This window comes from Dromaius novaehollandiae, chromosome W, assembly GCF_036370855.1.
Source record: "Dromaius novaehollandiae isolate bDroNov1 chromosome W, bDroNov1.hap1, whole genome shotgun sequence".
NCBI lineage: Eukaryota > Metazoa > Chordata > Aves > Casuariiformes > Dromaiidae > Dromaius > Dromaius novaehollandiae.
This window is the reverse complement of record NC_088130.1, coordinates 44,793,487-44,812,088: the sequence shown is the minus strand read 5'-3', so window position 1 is coordinate 44,812,088 and position 18,602 is coordinate 44,793,487. Positions and strand designations below refer to the sequence as shown.

General features: G+C 41.7%; 1 protein-coding gene and 1 long non-coding RNA gene across 2 annotated transcripts in view; one reads left to right on the top strand and one right to left on the bottom strand.

The window, feature by feature from the left end:
- Positions 1–690: 690 nt before the first annotated feature.
- LOC112987067 (uncharacterized) lies at positions 691–4,629 on the bottom strand. Its single transcript, XR_003260182.2, has 2 exons — positions 4,258–4,629; positions 691–1,802 (listed from the first exon to the last, which is right to left on the bottom strand). It is a non-coding gene; the product is annotated as an uncharacterized LOC112987067 (long non-coding RNA).
- A 93-nt stretch (positions 4,630–4,722) lies between these two features.
- The window catches only part of LOC112987099 (tubulin-specific chaperone A), a 32,570-nt gene continuing 18,690 nt past the window's right edge, over positions 4,723–18,602 (top strand). Inside the window, exon 1 of the mRNA XM_026106795.2 lies at positions 4,723–4,922. Within this exon, the coding sequence (XP_025962580.2) occupies positions 4,744–4,922 (179 nt within the window). The 5' untranslated portion in view covers positions 4,723–4,743. The remainder of the gene's footprint in view (positions 4,923–18,602) is intronic.

The following is an 18,602-nucleotide window of genomic DNA, read 5'->3' as shown; positions in this document are numbered from 1 at the left end:
CTTGTATGAGAGGGTTGTGCTGCAACCTGCTCTCCCTGACGGTAAAAAAATCTGCAGAATCACCATTACTGCCTTCCCCACCCAGGACAAATTGTGCCGTCTATGCAATCTTGCTGAAGATGGGTGGATTTCCTTCTGATTTTATACCACTGTAGCCCAGCGGTCTACTTTGTCGTTCTCAAAAGTACAGGTGAAACCGGAGTCTAGCCCTGCAGTGTTTGGTGCCGTAACGACTGCAAACCGAGTCTGGCCCCAGCCCCTTTCCTGCCTGTGCGCGGTGAACCGCTCCGCCGCTGCCCACCCTCCGGCAAGGCAGCATGCGGCGCCAGCTCACGTCACTGCCGGTGCTCGGGGGGCATCGCGCAAGCCCTGCGGCAGCCACGCGTTCTGCCTCCGTCCTGTGCCCTGGCTACATGCTAATGCGCTGCATCACTTGTTTGCATCTGTGGTGCTGAACAACTACCTAATTTTTGGTAGTTGTATTGATAGGGATATTTTTGGAAGATCTTTTTGGCCAGTGGTGACCGCCTGATAAGAAAGTGGGTTGAGAGATCTGTACTGCAAGGAATGATGATATTGTATTATATGTTCACAACCAGGGAAATTCATTTGTATGCACTTAAATGGTGTGTAGCTTTCTGCTTGCCAGCTGTACAGGGGTTAATTTTATTTACTGCATACATCCAAAAATTAAAGAGACACTACTAACCTTTATTCAAAATCTAATCTTATTTATCTATTACCCTTTAGGGAGGCCATATTAAATTTGCTTTTCCTACAAAAAAGATAAAGATAAAATTTGAAGGCTAAATAATTTCCACGTTCTTGTTTTATCACAAGTGAAAATGAAACGATATTCAAACTGCACAGATGGTTTTGGTGGATAAACAAAATAGTATAAAAGCTAACTCATCATTTACTTATTAAAGTAATGGTCTCAGTCCCGGATGAAACAAGTGTACATTTGGCACAACTGTGGCCACAGCTTTTTCAGGCTGTCTAAACCAACCGGTAAAGGACAGTAAGATGGAAACCATCACCAGGCTCTAGCAGATCATAGCCGTGCCTGCGCCTCGTTCTGCAAGGTATCTCTGACTTCGGCAGCAAGGGTGGAAGTGATGTGATACCTCCGCTTTGAACTACACCAGACCATAAATGATTTCTGCTGAGTGAATTCCCCAGCACCGCACGTGTCGGCTCTGCAGGCCAAATGGACGAACGGTGCGACACAGACCAGCTCCACTGCAACCCAAAACCAGTCCTGTTATTTCAGGAACTCCCATATTACACAGCAGTGAAACAACACGAATTTGCGAGGCCATACTTCCAAAGGATGCTGCAAGAGGTCAAGTGGCAGCTTTTAAGGGAGAAAAGGATATGATGAAAATACAGCATTAGAGAGACTTGCTGTATGCACAGCTTAGAAACTTGTGTCTCTTAACAGTAGTCTTTTTTAACGGGGAGACATACTAACTAGGAATTTCCCATACCAGAGGAACCTTGGGCATAATGTAATGCCTTTGAATCCATCTACTTTTTTCCTGTGGAGAAAGAATTATGTCTGTGGCATGAAGTCCTTCAGCTGGCCTTTAGCAGAGGTTGCTGCAAGTTGTAGGAAGTGCTGTGCAGCCCGGCGCGCTCCTGTGGGTGTGCATGCGGTGCGGGGTGAACACTTCAGATCCACCATCCACTGCAAAGTGTTCATGTGTACCAAACGGAGCTCATCAGGCAGATCAGGTCCTTCCAGTCCTTTGCGCTTAAATGAAATAAGCGTCAGCAGTAAGCACTGCCTGTGCTTGTGCCTGGGGAAGAAATAAATGAGATTTAGCTGGATTTTTCAGACAGAGGGATTAGTATATCAGTAGGTACAATTGCACCTGCTCAGGTAAATTTTTGCAGAACACGTCACAAACCACCTTGGAAGCTTTCCTTATGTGGAGCCAGACAAAAATGGAGAGGACTAGATAAGGTAATAACCCTGGCTGCAGGAAAGGGAGTCTTGTTCACAGCAGGTGCGGTTTTACATTTGAGGTGCTGGGAGGGAGAATACAGGAGAATATGGAAAGATAGCTGTAAGGTTCCTACGTACAGAACAACTTGCTCCATTTGTCAGCATAGCCAGAGCATCAGCAAATGATCTTTAGGCACCCCCCTTTACGCGATAGTGTACACGTAATGAGTTAGCGCTAATAGAATTTGTGACAAATGTTCATCTAGATCCACCAAAAAACAGATTGCTGACAAAATTCATGAGAGTCTATGTTTTCTGTGCCATGCAACAAGTACAATAGGAATTCCTGATCTTCGTGATGGAGCATATTCATCTCTAGTGCAGTCGCACTAATTCACGTGGTTATGTAGCTACAACTGAACTACAGCTAGGCTAGAAATTATTTAAAAGTAGTTCTGAAAAAAAAACCTTTAATTTAAAAGTAGTGTCAGTCTTGGAAAGCATTATACGTACTTTCCTGGATATCCAGATATCAGGATCTGATGCTTATAAATGAAATCATTATCTTTATCCTTTTTAAGTTTTTTTTATCATTTTTGATACTATAACAACACTTATTAATAAAAAAATAAATCTTGCTTTCAGACACAATATATTTCAGCATCCGCCCAAAATGCTTTTCACTTTATCTTCATATGTGTTGAGATCTAAACTCGGATTGGTATATTGTCATCAGCTAAGTTATCTGGATTAGCTCTGTTCTAAGAAAATAATTGTCTTTTATTTCTACGGTTCAATAGCTGAGTCTCTGAATACTGTCAGTGATGTTAACAACACTTCAGGGCTAGAAGTGAAACATCTGTAGCATTTTAAAAAAAATGAATTCATTTTCTTAATGCTACAACTTCTGGGTGATTTTTATTTTTGCTGTTTACATTTGCTGTTGGCCTTCTGGCTTACTGAGCAAATCTGGCAAATATAGAAATGACACAGAGGACTGCTTTGGAAAAAATAATTGACCTGTGGGGGCAAGGTGGCAATGCAGTTTACCTTGTACCAGTTTGTCTTTCAAAGGGGTATGTAACACAAGCAGAAATCACACTGCTTTGGAACTGTTCAGAAAACAGTTTCAGCCTCAGCATGACTTGAGGCAACTTTCTAAAGCAGGATGAATATGATGTTGGGCTGCATTTCTGCTGGACTAAGAAAGTGGACACATTTTGTCTTATGCCCACCCATATTGCTCTCCCTTGTCCTCTTACTGTACAAGTGACCTCAGGTTTGCATACCTAATAAATAATACATTTGCATTCTTGTAGCACAGTTATTCATGGGGTTATTCAAGCTGTTGATTTTAAGAACTGAGTCTGTCTGCAGAGACAATGAAGAAATGCAGGCTCCTCCGGAGGGTGGTTCAGAGCACTCAGGGCAGGAGGCTGCCAGTTTCCACTGACTCTGCCGGGAGGCTGGGCTGTTCATGAGGGGCCATCTAAAGTAGGTGGTATGGATATTACTCTCAGAGTAGAGCTTTAGGCCTGGCTAATGCCGCTGTTGAATTTGACCAGTCAGGTTTCTTTAAGTGCTGCATCTGCTCAGCCAAGAGCGTGTTTGAGCTGGACCAGGCTGTTCCAGTCTTTGGGAACGTTTGTTAGGATTTGTAACGCAGGTCAAACGCATCCTCTTTCGTAAGCAAGGCACAAGTCCATTGATCTGAATGATCTTGCACCACCCTGTATCGTATCTGAATTGGGCCTGATAATTCCAGCCGCACACATATTGCTGCTGGCGAGGGACATATAACCGGCACCTTGCCTAACGGAGTATGATAGCCTTCCTCACAACCACCCCTCCTCTAAGAAGTGTTGATAACTAACTGTGTCAAAAATGAGTACAAGCAGCTGACAAAGAACAGAACGGATGTGAAAAATGAAAGGCCTGTGCAGAACTTCAGAACTTTACCTCACTGGAGCTACACTTTACCTCACTGGAGCTACATCTGCCTCTTTTATTTAAATTCTCGTTCAACGGCAGTTCTCTCAGATGTGGTCCCCAAGGAGTCCTTCTAGAATTTGACCCCCTAAATGGTTAGCATCAGCTAATTACAAGCATGAAGCAAAAAAGCCCTTTAATGATAAAATACCATTTAATTAGAAGACTAGGACTGAACCTACCAGTACTCATGTTTCCTTTTTGTTTGTTTTAACCTGAGAATAAATCCTTTCGTTCTATGTTATATAAAACTACCTTATATTAAATGTGGAGCGAAATCTAACAGCGGATTCAATCTTTCTTGTGTGTGTACTTACGATAAGGTGAATTACACTTCGCAAAGCATCAGGAATCACTGAGGACAAATTATTTAGATAAATCTTTTTAAAATGTTGCGTAGTGCATCCCTTTTCGTGACACCCATCACGCCACGGGACGTGGCGGCAGGACGCGCTGCCCCCGGACCGGCGGCAGAGGAGGCGCCGGGTGAGGAAGCCGGTGTTTGGGAGCTGCGTCACCCGCAGGCAGAGAGGGCAGGGCGAGCGCTGCGCGCCCGCGACGACCCGGCCCGGCCCGGCCTGGCGGCGCGGCAGCCGGCACCTCCCCGAAACCCTGCGGCTGGGCCTTGCCCCGAGCGGCCCACAGCGCGGGGGGGCGGTCGCCATGGGAACGGCGTCGCCCCCCCCCCCCCCCCCGCCCCGCGCAGCCCGGGCTGCTCCACTGGGCGGGGGGGAGGCGCGGAGTCCCGCTGCCGGCCCCCGCTCGCGGGTGGTGCCGCCCAGGCCGGGGCTGTGGCGCGGCGCATGCGCGCGGGCCGCGGTGTGCTGCGCAGTCGCGCCGGTGAGCCGCCTGATCCGCGCCCTCCCCCCCCGCGCTGCTGGGGTCCGGCCGCGCCGCTCTCCCGCCCCGCGCCCCCCGGCAGCCCCGCCATGGCCGACCCGCGCTTGAGGCAGATCAAGATCAAGACCGGCGTCGTGAGGCGGTGAGTGCGCGGGGGGCGCCGCCGCCTCCCTCTCCCCCCGTCCCGTTTCCCCCGCCGCCGCGCGGGCACGCGCGCGCCTCGGCCGTTGGGAGCCGTTGGGAACCGTTGGGGTGGGGCTGGCGGGGGCTGCCTGCTGCCTCCGAGGGGCCCTCGGCGAGCGCGGGGCGGGCGCGGCCCTTCGGCGAGCTCGGCGGGGTGCTGCCGCGGCGGCGGCGGTCCCTCGGGGCTGGGCGGGCCGCGCTGCGCCGCGGGCCGGGCCCGGGCTTGGGGCCGCGGCCAGGGCCGTTGCGCTGGAGCGTTTGGCGGCGGGCCGGGGGCCGCTGCGGCGCGGCTCGGTGCCGGGATGTGCCGCAGGGCGCCCGGGGCGGAAGTTCTGTGACGGCTTCTGGGCTCGTCTCGTAGCTCAGGGTCGGCAGAAAAGGGGCGTCCTCCCTCGTAACCGCAGCTGAGGGGTTTCTGTGCTACCAGTGGCTTTGAGAGTCACGGTGCTCCCCTGGCAGTGTGCAGGTCAGCCTTGCTGAATGCTTCTCGCATCCAGAAAGTCTTGGGTATTTAACCCAAACATGGAAGAACTATATGTAGTTCCGAAAATGATGAGTAGGATATTTGTCATTCCAGCACACGCACTGCAAAATTGATAAATTTTATACTCGAGTCTCCATTTGATTTTAACATAGTGTTCATTTGTAACAAAAGTTGCAGTTTACCCATGCGAATCCCTCCAACTATGACTGTAAGCACTGGGATTTGGTAATAGATAATTTGTTCATAGAGTGGCTTATTAAGGCTAGGTCCTACAAAGACTGCAGTGACTCAGGCATAGACAGGAATTAGTATTATTATTAGTGTCAGATCAGGATGCTAAATCGTCCTGTTCTGTACAACTAACTTTGTATAATGACTTGTTTAATTTCAGTTAGTCAGCGGCTGCTGACAGTAACAGGCATGCTTTCTAATATCTGATTACGTTTGAAAGACTGACCTTCAAGAATGGAAGAGTAGAATGGATGCGGGTTTTACCATTATGTTTATGCTAGATAAAGCCATCTTGAGTTCCTAGGCTTAAAATGGGGAGCAGTTCTCAAGTATTGCTGTAAACAAGAAATTGATTATAGGATTCTAAGCTCCTGTTTTCTGTCACTGTACAATGTGTGCAAATTGTAAACTTGTGTGTGAATATGTATTTATTTTTAACCCAGGAAACTTTAGTGAGGTTTGATTTAGTGGCTTAGTGACTGCCTCCTGCTTTGCATCCCTTTTATTAACTTGCATTATGCTTACTGGCTACACTGGACAGGAACATTGTAAACATCCTATTTGCATTTGTAAGTGGATCGTGTTTTGCGTCAGTGTTTACAGTCAAAGTATTCTGAGGTGCAGGAAAACTAGAGTTATTTAGGTTAACATTTTCTCAGTCTGTGTGTTCTTTCTGATACCCAAACACAAAGTTTACTTGTATGTAGATACTTCTGAGAAAACTATTGTCTCTAATAAAACACAACTGTACTCTAGTAGCTTGTAGAAGTTTCTATAATCTGGCTTATTGCTGCTGCTTGATAGTTTTAATGAGAACTGTGCGCTAATATGTAATAGCACTGCAGATGATTGCTGTTTAGTAATAAATTATCACAACAGTTACCTGCACAATGCTCTTTCCTCATGTTTATATACTGGGAAACAGCGGGCAAAGTAAACACTAGCAAGGGACCATTGTGTGAAGACCTCAGTCAGAGCTGGTGTATGCCTGTATGATCACATGGTGAATTTTGTGCCATGTGGTTATATCCCCTTGGACCTGGCAGTGGTGTAATGATGTGAGCCTGGTTCCGTAGGGAAGATACCTGCATGTGGGGCTAGCCTCTTGTCTTTATGCCGTGATCTTTCACGCTTGTAGCTCTGAGATTAACTTGCATGTTCTTAGTTTGATTTTCTCTGCTTCTCTGTTTAAGTGAGTCTGAGAGGGCCATGTGACTTGCTGAGGACAAGAGATTAGAAGTTAGTGGTGTTATTTCCCTGTCCAGTGCTCAAATAGTTGAACAACTTCTTTATTCCCTAGTCGCCTCTTCTGTTGCCTGGAAATCAATGGATGTTGTTTTGATGTTGTTACAAATTTGCTGCATGCAAGTTGCTTAAATCTGTTACCAACTTGTTACACTCAACTGAACTGATGTCAGTCCAGTTACAATGATACTAACACAGATCAATAGTTCATACAGACTTTCTAATGTTTCTAACTTGTTTCTAAAAACATCCTTTCCCTGGTGTTATGCTCACTCTTTCGCTGTCCCCTGGGTGCTAAGGACTTTGGCTTCAGTATTGGTGGGGAGGGATTTCAGCAAGTCATCAGGATCCCAAATTCTTCGCTCAGACGAGTGTGATGTTGATGGTTTCTTCCATTTCTGAGTCTGCTTGGAGTCATTTTTATAAGCTTGTTAACACATTCCACATCTTGCTTTTTCTTCATTGGTTTGTAGTTCTACATTTTATCTGAATTTACTATATATGGTGTGTTTTATGTATGTTCAATGGTTGTTTGTATCCTGAAACTGATTTTTGCCCATCTCTCAAGGCTGCATTCCTCTGATGGTGTAGCACTGGGGCATTTCAGCATCTTCCTGTGCCTGTGTTTTCAAGGCCTCTGCTATCTTCCCATGCCTGTGCTCCTTTATGCCACTTTCTTATTCTAGGTCAGAGATAGCTCATTCTGCATAGAATAGTTAACTATTAATAACAAAAATTAATATAGTAAATGTTATACTATACAACTGTACAAAGCTGAGCAAAAGCTAAAACAAAGCAGGTAGTTGTCACCTGGTCATTAGATAATAGTGGTTACAGTTAAACAAGCTAAAAGAAAGCTCTAGGCTGGCCAGGACAAGTTCAACTAAAGCTTGACTGTTCCTGAGACCTACACTGTTAGCCTAACACAAAGCCTGGGACCTCTTAAAAGCAGTGGCCACTCAAAGTTTAATGAGTTACAACGCTCCAGTGTGTCTGGGAGCACGGCATAGGTGGGCATTCCTCCCCAGTGAAATAATCGCATCTTCTAGCCTGTGATCTCTAAGGGAGTGAACCGGAAGTTTCCTTTATGTTCTAGTCTGCTTTGCCCCAAAGATCCAGTAGGAAGAAGGGGGAGGATGTGGAAGTGCGTGCAGTGACATCATCTCTTCTGACAACATTACAAGAGTCTTCATGTCCAAATCATACATGTAACTGGATTACAATTTGGTTGATGAAACAAGCATGACAGGTTCTTTCAAGCTACATTTTTATATATCCTCTTTAAAATTTTTGAGTGCTGCTGACTGTAATTTCTTGGGAGGTAGAGTAGGAATCCTGACTGTAGGGAGACCATATCTCTTGTTTACATTGAATCATTTAGTATTTCATTAAAAAGATTTTAAACTATAGTATGACTGAATACTTCTGGCTCTCTAATGCTGTTCCATTGCTGCCTAAATGTGTCTCAAATAATGGCTTGAGGTTGCTTGCAGAATCAGTAGTTTTTGAATAGCTTAACAGTTTGTTATAGGAGACTTAGTGCTGTTCCACGGTGGCTTAAGGTGAATCTGAGTTGCTATGTTACGGCTTCGTCCTTTGTGCTGAGACAAGGACCTAAGTGGCCGCAAGCCTATATATTTCAGGGATCCAATCCACTGAAAAATAACCTAGAACCAGAAACAAGAGTTGTTTTGAGGGGTGAGGCCTGACTGAACCAGCTCACCATGCAACTGCATACGTGCCAGGGCTAGCACAAAGAAAGTGATGAAAACTTTTGGGGAAGGGTCGCAAGTGCAGCAGGCAGGATTCAGATCTGCTTCTGGAGAATGGCTGCATGAATAAGCTAAGGGGCAAACTTAGCTTGTGGTTGTATGGTAACAATATGCACAACTACAGTTACTGTGAAGCAGCTGGAAAACTGTAAGTAGAGTTAACTTATTGTTTTAAAAGAAAGGGAATATGTGATCTTACACTTCATGTGGGGGGAGACTGTGTACTTGGACAATTGTTGTGGAAGAAGGGACAAACCTAAAGTTAACTTTCTTGTTTCTCTCTCTGCGACCCTGCAACTCTCTTAAAATTCCATTTTTATTTCAGCAATATAGTCCTGAGATTAAGTATTTTATGCATTTTATACATTGTTTAATATTTTATTAGAAAGAATAGATCTTGCACATGGTCCTAGTTATGGCCTGAGTGTGTGTGACACATGGAGCGTTTCCGGACTTAGCCTGCCTAGCTATTGGCAACAGCAGCAGTAGTTCCCGGGTCTGTGACAATTGCACGCAGCATGAGAAGAGGCATGGCTCTGTCCCACTCCACCCCTCCTCCTCAAACTAGAAACCTGGTTCTGTACTCCTGCTGGTCTTCACCCTTAGTGAACACCCAACCCTTATAAATGAGGACCTCTTGGTTTGGGAATCTCTTGCAGAAGTAGTTGTGGACACTGGAAAAATGCTGTATTCCTCCTATCCCTCTTTCCCTGAGGACTTGAAACAATACCCAAAATAAACCAAGAACCCTATGATCAGGTAATAACAATGGTCATTTCAGGTTTGTTTGAAGTGTTATCTTATCACTGAACAGAAAAATGATCTATTTTCACTCCAGTGTTATTTCTGAATTCTATAATCAGAAGAAAATGTCAGAGACTTATGAAATGTTGAATGATCTTCAAAGTCATTTTTGTACCTGGAGCCTCAAAAATTTTATTTACAATGGGAGCACATGTGACTTGAGTCAACTTAGTAATTTTAATATTTTCCTCTCATTTGGGAGTGGAGCTACTATATATGACTGTAATCTAGGACTCCAAAAAGCTAAGGTAGCTCTATTTATTCTTCATGTGAGGGGAATCGCATGGAGGCTAATTAAATGTGCCGTAAGGCCACTGACTTAACATTTCAGTTAACTTGCCTTAATTTTTTCTGAATTTTCAATTTCAAAAAGTCCATTGAATTCAGCATGTAATAGTGGTTTTCAAGCTCTTTCAGCTTTCAGGCTAAGAGTATATCAAAAAAGATAGGGGCAAGAATTATTAGGATTTATTGAACTTTCAGGTATTTTCATTTGTCTTTTTTAAATCACCTAACTCATCACTTTTCCCAAACTAAGAACAAAGATGAGCAGCTTCCTTTTTAATGTGTTTCTTTCCAGCCATATAGCATAGATTCTCTGAGTACCCCTCTCGAGAGAGTCTACTGTAGGTCATGGATAGTTTGCATATTTTAGTGTTTCTTACACTGTTATATGTTAGTGAAAGAAACTTGAACTAGGAGAGGGGAGAACCTTTTGCTTTTTCTGATAGATTTGATAGCCAGGCTCTCAGTGATTACATACTTCTGTTAGCCAATCATACAAAAAACTAGGTTTGAGGAGCACAATAACGCTTACTGTATTTGTGGCTTACACCCTAATAAGTAATTTAGTCTCAGTAAATCTAAGCTCAGACAGCCTGCCAGATAGTGACTTAATAGATTAGAAGAAAAAAAATAAGTATCTTATATCCATTTCAGATTGGCAATGGTTTTAAAAACTACTGTGAACAAAGTAAGTTGGGGCATGTGAAAATGGCACTGACATTTGCCCATAGTTTCCATCTGATTAAATGAAAGTGACACCAGTAGATTAGAATGAGACTAAGACAATTCACATTGCAATTGTGTTAGTTTAACTTTAACAATCTTTTAACACTCTTGTTTAAATGTGGCTGACATACCATAATTACAAATCTACAAGCCTTGATTGTAGAATTTTACATCATGAACCTGTGGGGAGATTGTATTGATTCTTGTGAAGCAGCCCTTTCTCAAACCACCTTTCTAAAACTATGGAATCTTCCCAAGACTGTTCTTTTGCCTGTAGCACTGACATTGATACTGTGTGGGTGTTTTTTGGTTTTTTTTTTTTTGGTATCATCCCAGTGCCAAGCAACTTTACTGTGTCTTTTTTCTAAATTCAGAAAGCTCTGAAAGTTAAACAAGACTGTCAATTTCTTTTTAAATATAAATTTAGCAATTTTTAAAAATTGAAATATTTAACTGCTGAGTTCAGGATACAATACTATGTGCAAATGACATATTGCAGAATGCAAGTGTTACTTCCTTTTGGTATATGGTGACTCTGGCTAATCCAAGAACAAAACTGGTTAATTTTCTTGGTTAACCAAGGAACTTCACAATTAAAAGTGAAAGTGCATGAAAGAGATGAAATTCATAGCCTCAAGGAAATACCTGTGCATGAAATGTATTTTCCACAAATGTCTAAAGCTGGACTCCAGACTGGCAACACTATACCTATGTGTGAGATTTTTGGTATAAATCACATTTTTTTTCAGTCTTCTGTCCAGAATATGAATTATAGTCACTTTCTTGCTTGTTTCCAATTAGCCATGGGCACCAACTTTGATTCTTACCATCTATATATGGATAAAAAACTGAAGACTCCTTTCTTTATTCTAGTTATAATTAGAAGATTGTATGCTTATTAGCTGAGATAATTGGAAGGGCTGGGATCTCCTATATTGTATGGGCATTGAGGAATGTTCTGTAGAGATACCCAGCTATACTGAGTCAGCATGACAGAGCTATTTAATGTGTCTGCACTGCACATCCAAGAGCGCTGGGATTCAGGAGAGTGAATATATTGCATGCACTGTTGGATGCAAGCTGGCTCTGTATTCCTATGGCATGATATCCAAATTAAATAACACCTCTCATAGTGCAGGAGCACTTTGCAGCTGCTGTCTAGGGCTGTCACCAGCTGAATTGTATAAACTTGGGCTCAGTGCTAGCCAAACTTGGTTGTTGTGGTCCAGAGCTACTTTGGTATGTCTTAAATACCTTTTGTAGTGCTCCTGGCTTCAGGATCAGATATGGAAAGTCCTGAGATGGCCCTGCATATGAAAGCTACTTAGGTCCTTTAGGCTTAGTAATGCAGATTCTGTCCAACACAAAAGCTGCTTTATGTGAACTGGCTGTGAAAACAGCGCAACTGCTTTTACACAGTGCTGTCTCATATAACATCTGTGACATAGATAGTCAGCAATCCAGATAAATGGTCTAAGGGTAATTGAAAGTTGATGCTGCAGTCTCCAGAAACAAAACTATTTGTTTGAAGTGGATCATATTTCTGTGTTTTTCAATGCATGCTTGCTTTTAAGTTGCAGGAATACCAAACACTACCTGCAAACATCTTAAGCTGCCAGAAGAGCAGAGTGGCTGCTGGTACTTTTAACATTACACAGATTACCCCCACACACACCCCCCCAGGTTTTTTTTTTAACCTTTGAGCAGCCCTGAAGATTGATTCCTTTTTGGAAGTGTCTCAAAAATTTAAATAAGTAATGATCAGACCTTTAAAACATTGCTTTCTTTGCGTTACCTCTTCTGTCTCATTATCCCGTCTAAAAAAAGTGGGAGAAGGGGAAGCCTCTAAGCCTCTAGTGAAACACATGATTCTGGCATCTCATTGTTTTTGTGTTAACAATTGTCTTTGACCCCTCTGGCAAAACTGTCTTGTGCATGTCCATGTTGACCATAGTAATCTATTGATGTTGTTATCCTAACTGGCAGAAAGATGTGGCACACCAAGATTATAACCAGTGTCAGTAGTGATGCTGCGTAATAATTCTTTGAGAAGGAAAGACTTTTCTTAATCTGATTCTTAATCTTAATCTTAATTCTCTTGCTCTTCAGCATTTCCCAGTTCCCTGTTTCTCTCCAATTCAAGCACATGCTATTCTGCCTTTTTTCTTATCCTGTTTTTGCTACTCCAGAGCCTCTTTGCAGTGAGCTGATAAACTTTTTATTTCTCTCCAGCTCTCTCCCCAGCCTATCCCAGATGTTCTTTCAGTTTTCCTCCTGCTTTTTCTTCTTTGCCCCCAATCCATCCAAGTTCCTTCCTGCAGTATCTCTGCAAACCCTGTCCCACCTTAGCCCCAGCCAGCACCTTCCACTTTGAGAGTGTGTGACTTAAGAGCTTCCATTTCAGTTGGATTCGTTGAATTCTTCCATTCCTTGCTCCCTGTCCCCCTCCATACTCCTGCTGGCATTCAGTCCTACCCTAGTTGAGCAGACTTTCTCAGCAGGGGGAAAATGGGAACTTCTGCTGTTGCTATGGCAAGGATTTAATGAAGTCTGCAGGAATGTATTGCAAGAGCAGAAAGAAAACTGTGTTGAGAGGCAGGGACAGAATGTGACATCCTGGAGATTCAAGGAAGTTTAAAGTAAAAGGTATAATTTGTCCTTTTTTGTTAATAAAAGGGGATGTAAAACAAGCCATCTTTAAATTGAAATAATGTTCTAACTTAAAAATATAACTGATTCTCATAGTCTTTTCAGTACTCATCCCTAATGAATGCAAAACCTGCAAAGTTAACCTGAAAATGTCATGGTAACTCAGTTTTGTAAGCTGTAGATGCAGGAGGGGCTAAAAATAATGCTTATTGTAATGTGTGTGGTTACATCTTGACTCTTAAAAGAGAAGGTTTATCTTTCATGATGGCTTTGTCACTATCAAGAAAATAAAGGCATAACTCAAGATCCTCTCCATCTACAAAAGTAGTAGTTACTCATGACTAAGAAATACAGCAGTTGGTAATAACTGCATCAGATATTGTATTTCTTTCCTCCTTCATTCCTTGACTTTTTGTCTTGGGCCCTGGTTCTATAACATGTGCTTGTGCAGCCTCACTGAAACCAAGAATGTGCACCAGTAATTTGCAGATTTGGGACCTGTTATTTTAAGCTCTGTAGCTGACAGGTGATGGTTAGCACAGCACCACTGTTATTGCAGTTGTTGAATTATTTGTAATATTATTGTGCATAATAGTAATACATGGAATCTGTCATACTATAACTAAACTAACTAAAAAGAAAGAAAAAAACAGTACCCTGCACAGTTTATACTATTACTGATTTTTAAGTTTGAACTAAGTCAGCATAGATATTTCATTATCTAGACAATACATACTGCCAGCTTTGCGTTTTCTGTTTGTTTAGGTTAAATCCATGGTGTATATACTAACATACCATGGTTAATATATGCATGTCCTTTTAATAGTGAAACTATTCAATAGCAAAATTGAAAAATTCCTTTTTTTTTTCTTTTCTTTTTCCCACCACAAATGCAAGATCTTCTTCAAAGATCTACTGAGATTGCTCAGTCCAGCCAGGGAAGTGTTTCTAATGTTGTTTTTCTGATACTGGAGAGTAGTCCTTATTTGGTGGCTTAAGCACCTAGGTACCACTCCAGCTCAGATGGAGCCTGGTTTGGATATTGCTGGAGGGTAGAGAAAAATATAGCGAGAGTATTATTTTTGCTTGCATTATTCTTATACTTTTTTTAATTCTTGACATCCACTGTTAGTTTCTGCCTGTGACCGAGGCTCAGAAAGGTGGAACTTCTGTCTACCTAGTACAGATGTCCTAAGTTTCACCCTCCATTCCAAAACTCATTCTTGTCTAACAGATGAAACAACACCAAAGCAGGTCCCCTGTTGTGGTGCCTATTGCCCTGCCTGCCCGTACTTGTTCAGCTGTCAATCTTCAGATAAACTGTATGGCCTTCCTATGATCCACTGATCGGAGAGAGGCAGATTCTGTTGCTGCTGCTAATGATGCAACTACAGGAGATGAGACTGGGATTGGTACCCAAGGGACAGGATAGGACACATGTCCTTTGGGGAATGAGAAGGGAGGGGAGTTTGAGGCTCTTTTAGCAGCAGCCAGGAGTTAGGACAGTCTAAGCCACTTGCAAAACTGCACCCTAAATGGACTAGGAGTGAAGTCCCTTGAGAAATCAGTGCCATCCTAAATTGGGAGACCTCATTTCCCTCCCACCCACCCCCTTCCCTTTTCTGGTGCTAGTCAGAGCTTTTGCCGAGCTGGTCTAGTTGCTCAACACAGAGGAAAAAACTATCTCTTTTTTTTTTTCTTTTTTTTTTTTTTTCCTCCCCTTGCTGTGTTTTTTTCCTGCTGGTTTGGTGGACTGAACTGGCTCACAGGGGAATCCTCTGAGCATTAGTGGAGGCCGGGAGGAAGCAGACCTCCCTTCAGCAGTGGTGAGCTGTTTGTCTTGAACTGTTTTGTGGAACTTCCCTCCCCAGCTTGAGGAGGGGGAAGACAGTGAGTAGAGGAAAGAAGAGGTGAGGAAGTAAATCATAATGGTATAGAGAAGGTAAGTAGGGAGTGACTCGTTTTTTATTTCTGTCTCAAAATTCTATCAAGCACTGCTAGCTCTTGTGGATTTAGGTTGCTGTTTTAAAGTAGTAGGCTTCCCCCCTTCTCCCCTGAACACACAAATTGTGGAATTCACTGTTAAGTGTTGTGAAAGTCAAATGTGTAAAGAATTTTAAAAGGGCAGTAGCCATAGCCAGGAGCTGACCTATCACCTGTAAACACTGATGGTCTGGTTTTGTTCTTCAGTGCTTAAAGTCCTTAATTTGATTTCTGCAGGCAGGAATATCACAGGAAATGCCACTTTAGACTTGTTTGATTTATTTCTTTGTAGTCTTTTCCTAGTAGTTAACTCTGGCTGCTGCTGGAGTCAAGGTCCAGCATAACTGGATCTTATGTTTGTTCTTTTTCATTTTGAAAGATTGGGAGAAGCCAGTAAAATACTATTGTTTTGGCTATTTTTTCACGACTTCTGGGGATGTAGACTTCTGCTTCAGGGTACATGAAAGATAACTAAGTAAAACAAGCTTATTGTCAGTAGATTTAAAGCAGCTATGTGGGAATCTTCACTTCCATTAAAATTTATGGGGAGTCCTGAAAGCTGAAAAGAGCTATTATAGATGGAGACTTGAAGTATGAGAATAAGCTAATGTTAGAGGTAAGCAGTTGTTTGTCACTTTTTATTATCTATTTTAACTTAAAATGTCCAAGGAGAAGAAGGATTTGAGAATTTTTGGTCAATAGATTTATTTTAAGAGTGGGAAAACTGAAGGAAAATTTCAGTCATTGATTCGTACCTTAATTATTCACCAGGTGTCTCTAATCAAAAGCTGACACACTTCCTGATAATCTGCTAAACTGTAGCACTTGCTAGAAAGATAAGACATGGAAAATGTAACCAAATAAAAGGAAATCAAACTTCCTTACAGATTTTGCACTTTTAAAATATTTATGAAAAGATAGCTTACCTAACTACTTACTCTTTATAATCACTTTAAGGTTTTTAGAAGTATTATTTAAGCACGTTAACATTTGATGCCCCATTAAATTTGAGTTTTAGGATAAAGATTGAAGTGTAAAGAAAAGGTTTTATGTCCAAAAGCCAGATATTCCTAAGGCAGCATATGAAATCACAGGCAAAAGAGATCCAAGAAGAAATCCTAAAGGACTCAATGCAAGATTATTGTTCTCTCATTTCTGATACATAATGATAGAGGAGAAAGACAAAGGTTACATGAGTGGTTACTTTAGTTACTTTAAAAAGAAAAAAAAAAAACCAACAACAACCATGGCTACATCCCTATGAGAGGTAAGTGAGAGCAGAATTATGAATGCCACTTGGAAGTGGGCAGAAGAGGCAAGAATAGCCTGTCTGCAACTGGGCCTCTTTAGCACTGCTTCATTTCCAGATTCTTCAGTCTCACTTTGCGTTTTCCTCTGACAGGGATAGTCTCCCTCCTTTGGTGAATAATTAGAGGACCTATTTGGACTTTTGCTGCTTCCCCAAGTGTTTCTGCAGAAACAGATATAGCAGTAGGTACATGCCAATTTTCCAAAAATCCATTCCTGAACAGCTTACCTTCAATTGCTCTGCATGCAGCTTTTCCTACATGCAAGCTTCTATCAACTTTATCTTAAGGCAAGCTTGATAAGTTGAGATCTTTGGTTTTGGTAAATACATTTACACGCTGAAGAAAAGAAAGTGAATTCAGTGATATGAGCCTTAGTATGGGTCATCATACTGAATCATCAATTACATGCTTTTTAAAATAAATTTCATTGGTGCAAATCTGTACATTATCTGCATATTCTCTAGTATCTTTGAGGATTAATAAAAGTAAAAATACATTGTAATACCTTGTGTTTAAAGTGGACTATACTGGCAAATCTTTTAAAGAAAAAAGGAACACACTTTTTCATTATAAAGTCCCCAAAGAATAATGATATGTAGTTTCTATTTGTGTTTTAGCATGCTAAGTATGCTTTCTGTGCTAAGTACATATGATGCATTTTGTCAGAAACCATGTGAGATTATTTTGGAGATTGAAAACCCCTTGATTCATCTCTTCATTGCTTCAGCCTGTGGATTGTATAATCGCTGTCCAAATACCATCAATTTCAATTGTTATACTTGAGAATGTTAGGCAGTCAGTATTTAAAACTCGGATGTACATAAATGGCAGACTGTACCCTATTTAATGTGCTGAAAATTTCTTTTTCATAAACTTTGTTCTCCATTTAATTGAGTAAGCTACAATCAGTTTTAGAAGTTTTTAATAGATACAAGATAGTGGTCTCTTATGTTTCCCATATCTGTTCTGAAATCTAGTTAAGGTAAAGCTATCTTCCAAATTCAGTACAAAAGATAAAAGCATCCTGACTGTTTTTCTGTGAGATTTTTTTTTCATTTCATTAACAGTTACATTATATTTGTATTTTTGCAGCAATTAAAAAGTTTTAATAAAATCAATTGTGTGATTGGAGAAATTGAATATTTGCAACTAATACCTGAATGATCTGCTTCCTTGTATGGTAATAAAATTAATTAAGGAACTTCTGATCTCTTTTCCATGATTTAAAAGAGAAGGTGAATACCTAAAACTTATGAAAGTTAAAAATAGGATTCCCCCCCACCCCCACCCCTGCAGTGGGACCAGAGTAGAAAGCCATTTTATAGGTAGAGTCCTTGAGCTTTTGGGTGTTCTGGGAGAAGAGAAGAGATGAAGCTTGTGCTGGAATGAACCTGTACTGCTGGCTGGCTGGTGATGTTTCACTGCAGACTTCCCAAAGAAATTATATTAGGTAACAGAAATGTTAGACTTGTTCTCATTATGCATACTAAATACATGTAGTGGATGGAAAAAATGGATCTGTACTAGACTTTAAATGTTTGAATCTTATGTTGGCCTCTTGTCTAAAACTGGAATAACATGGTTTCTCTAGTAACCCCTCGAAGACTTCTCAGCATTTTGTAGATGGTGCAAGAAAGTGGTGATTGCTTTCAGAACATATCAACCTTACTGGCACGTTCTATGTTTTAAACCTATGGGCAGTGGTTTACAAATGTAATTTAAAGGAATACTCTTCCAGTCCAATGTATCAACTTGTGCATATTAGATAAGAGAGTAAAATTGAAGCTATTGCCCTTTGGCTTCAGTGGCCTTATTCCATTCTGGAATCCAGATGTTAGCTACTGGTGCTTTCTTGTCTCTAGTGCTTTGGTCCTATTCTTCTCATCCAACATAATACTCTACCAGACCAGCCCAAAAACTGCAGTCTTGTGTGGAAAACTTCTCTTAAACTTTCAAAGAAGATGCTATTGTATCTGTTTTACTGGGCCGTGAGGTCCTCGTTTGATCTGGAGAATATCCCTAAGCCTCTTGAACAATATTTTCAGGTCTTCCAGCAATGGAAATTGCACAACATCTTAATGTTATATAGATGCTTAAGACATTCCTGTGGATGTCCATGAATTCTGACAGCTGTTAACACTGTTTCAGGA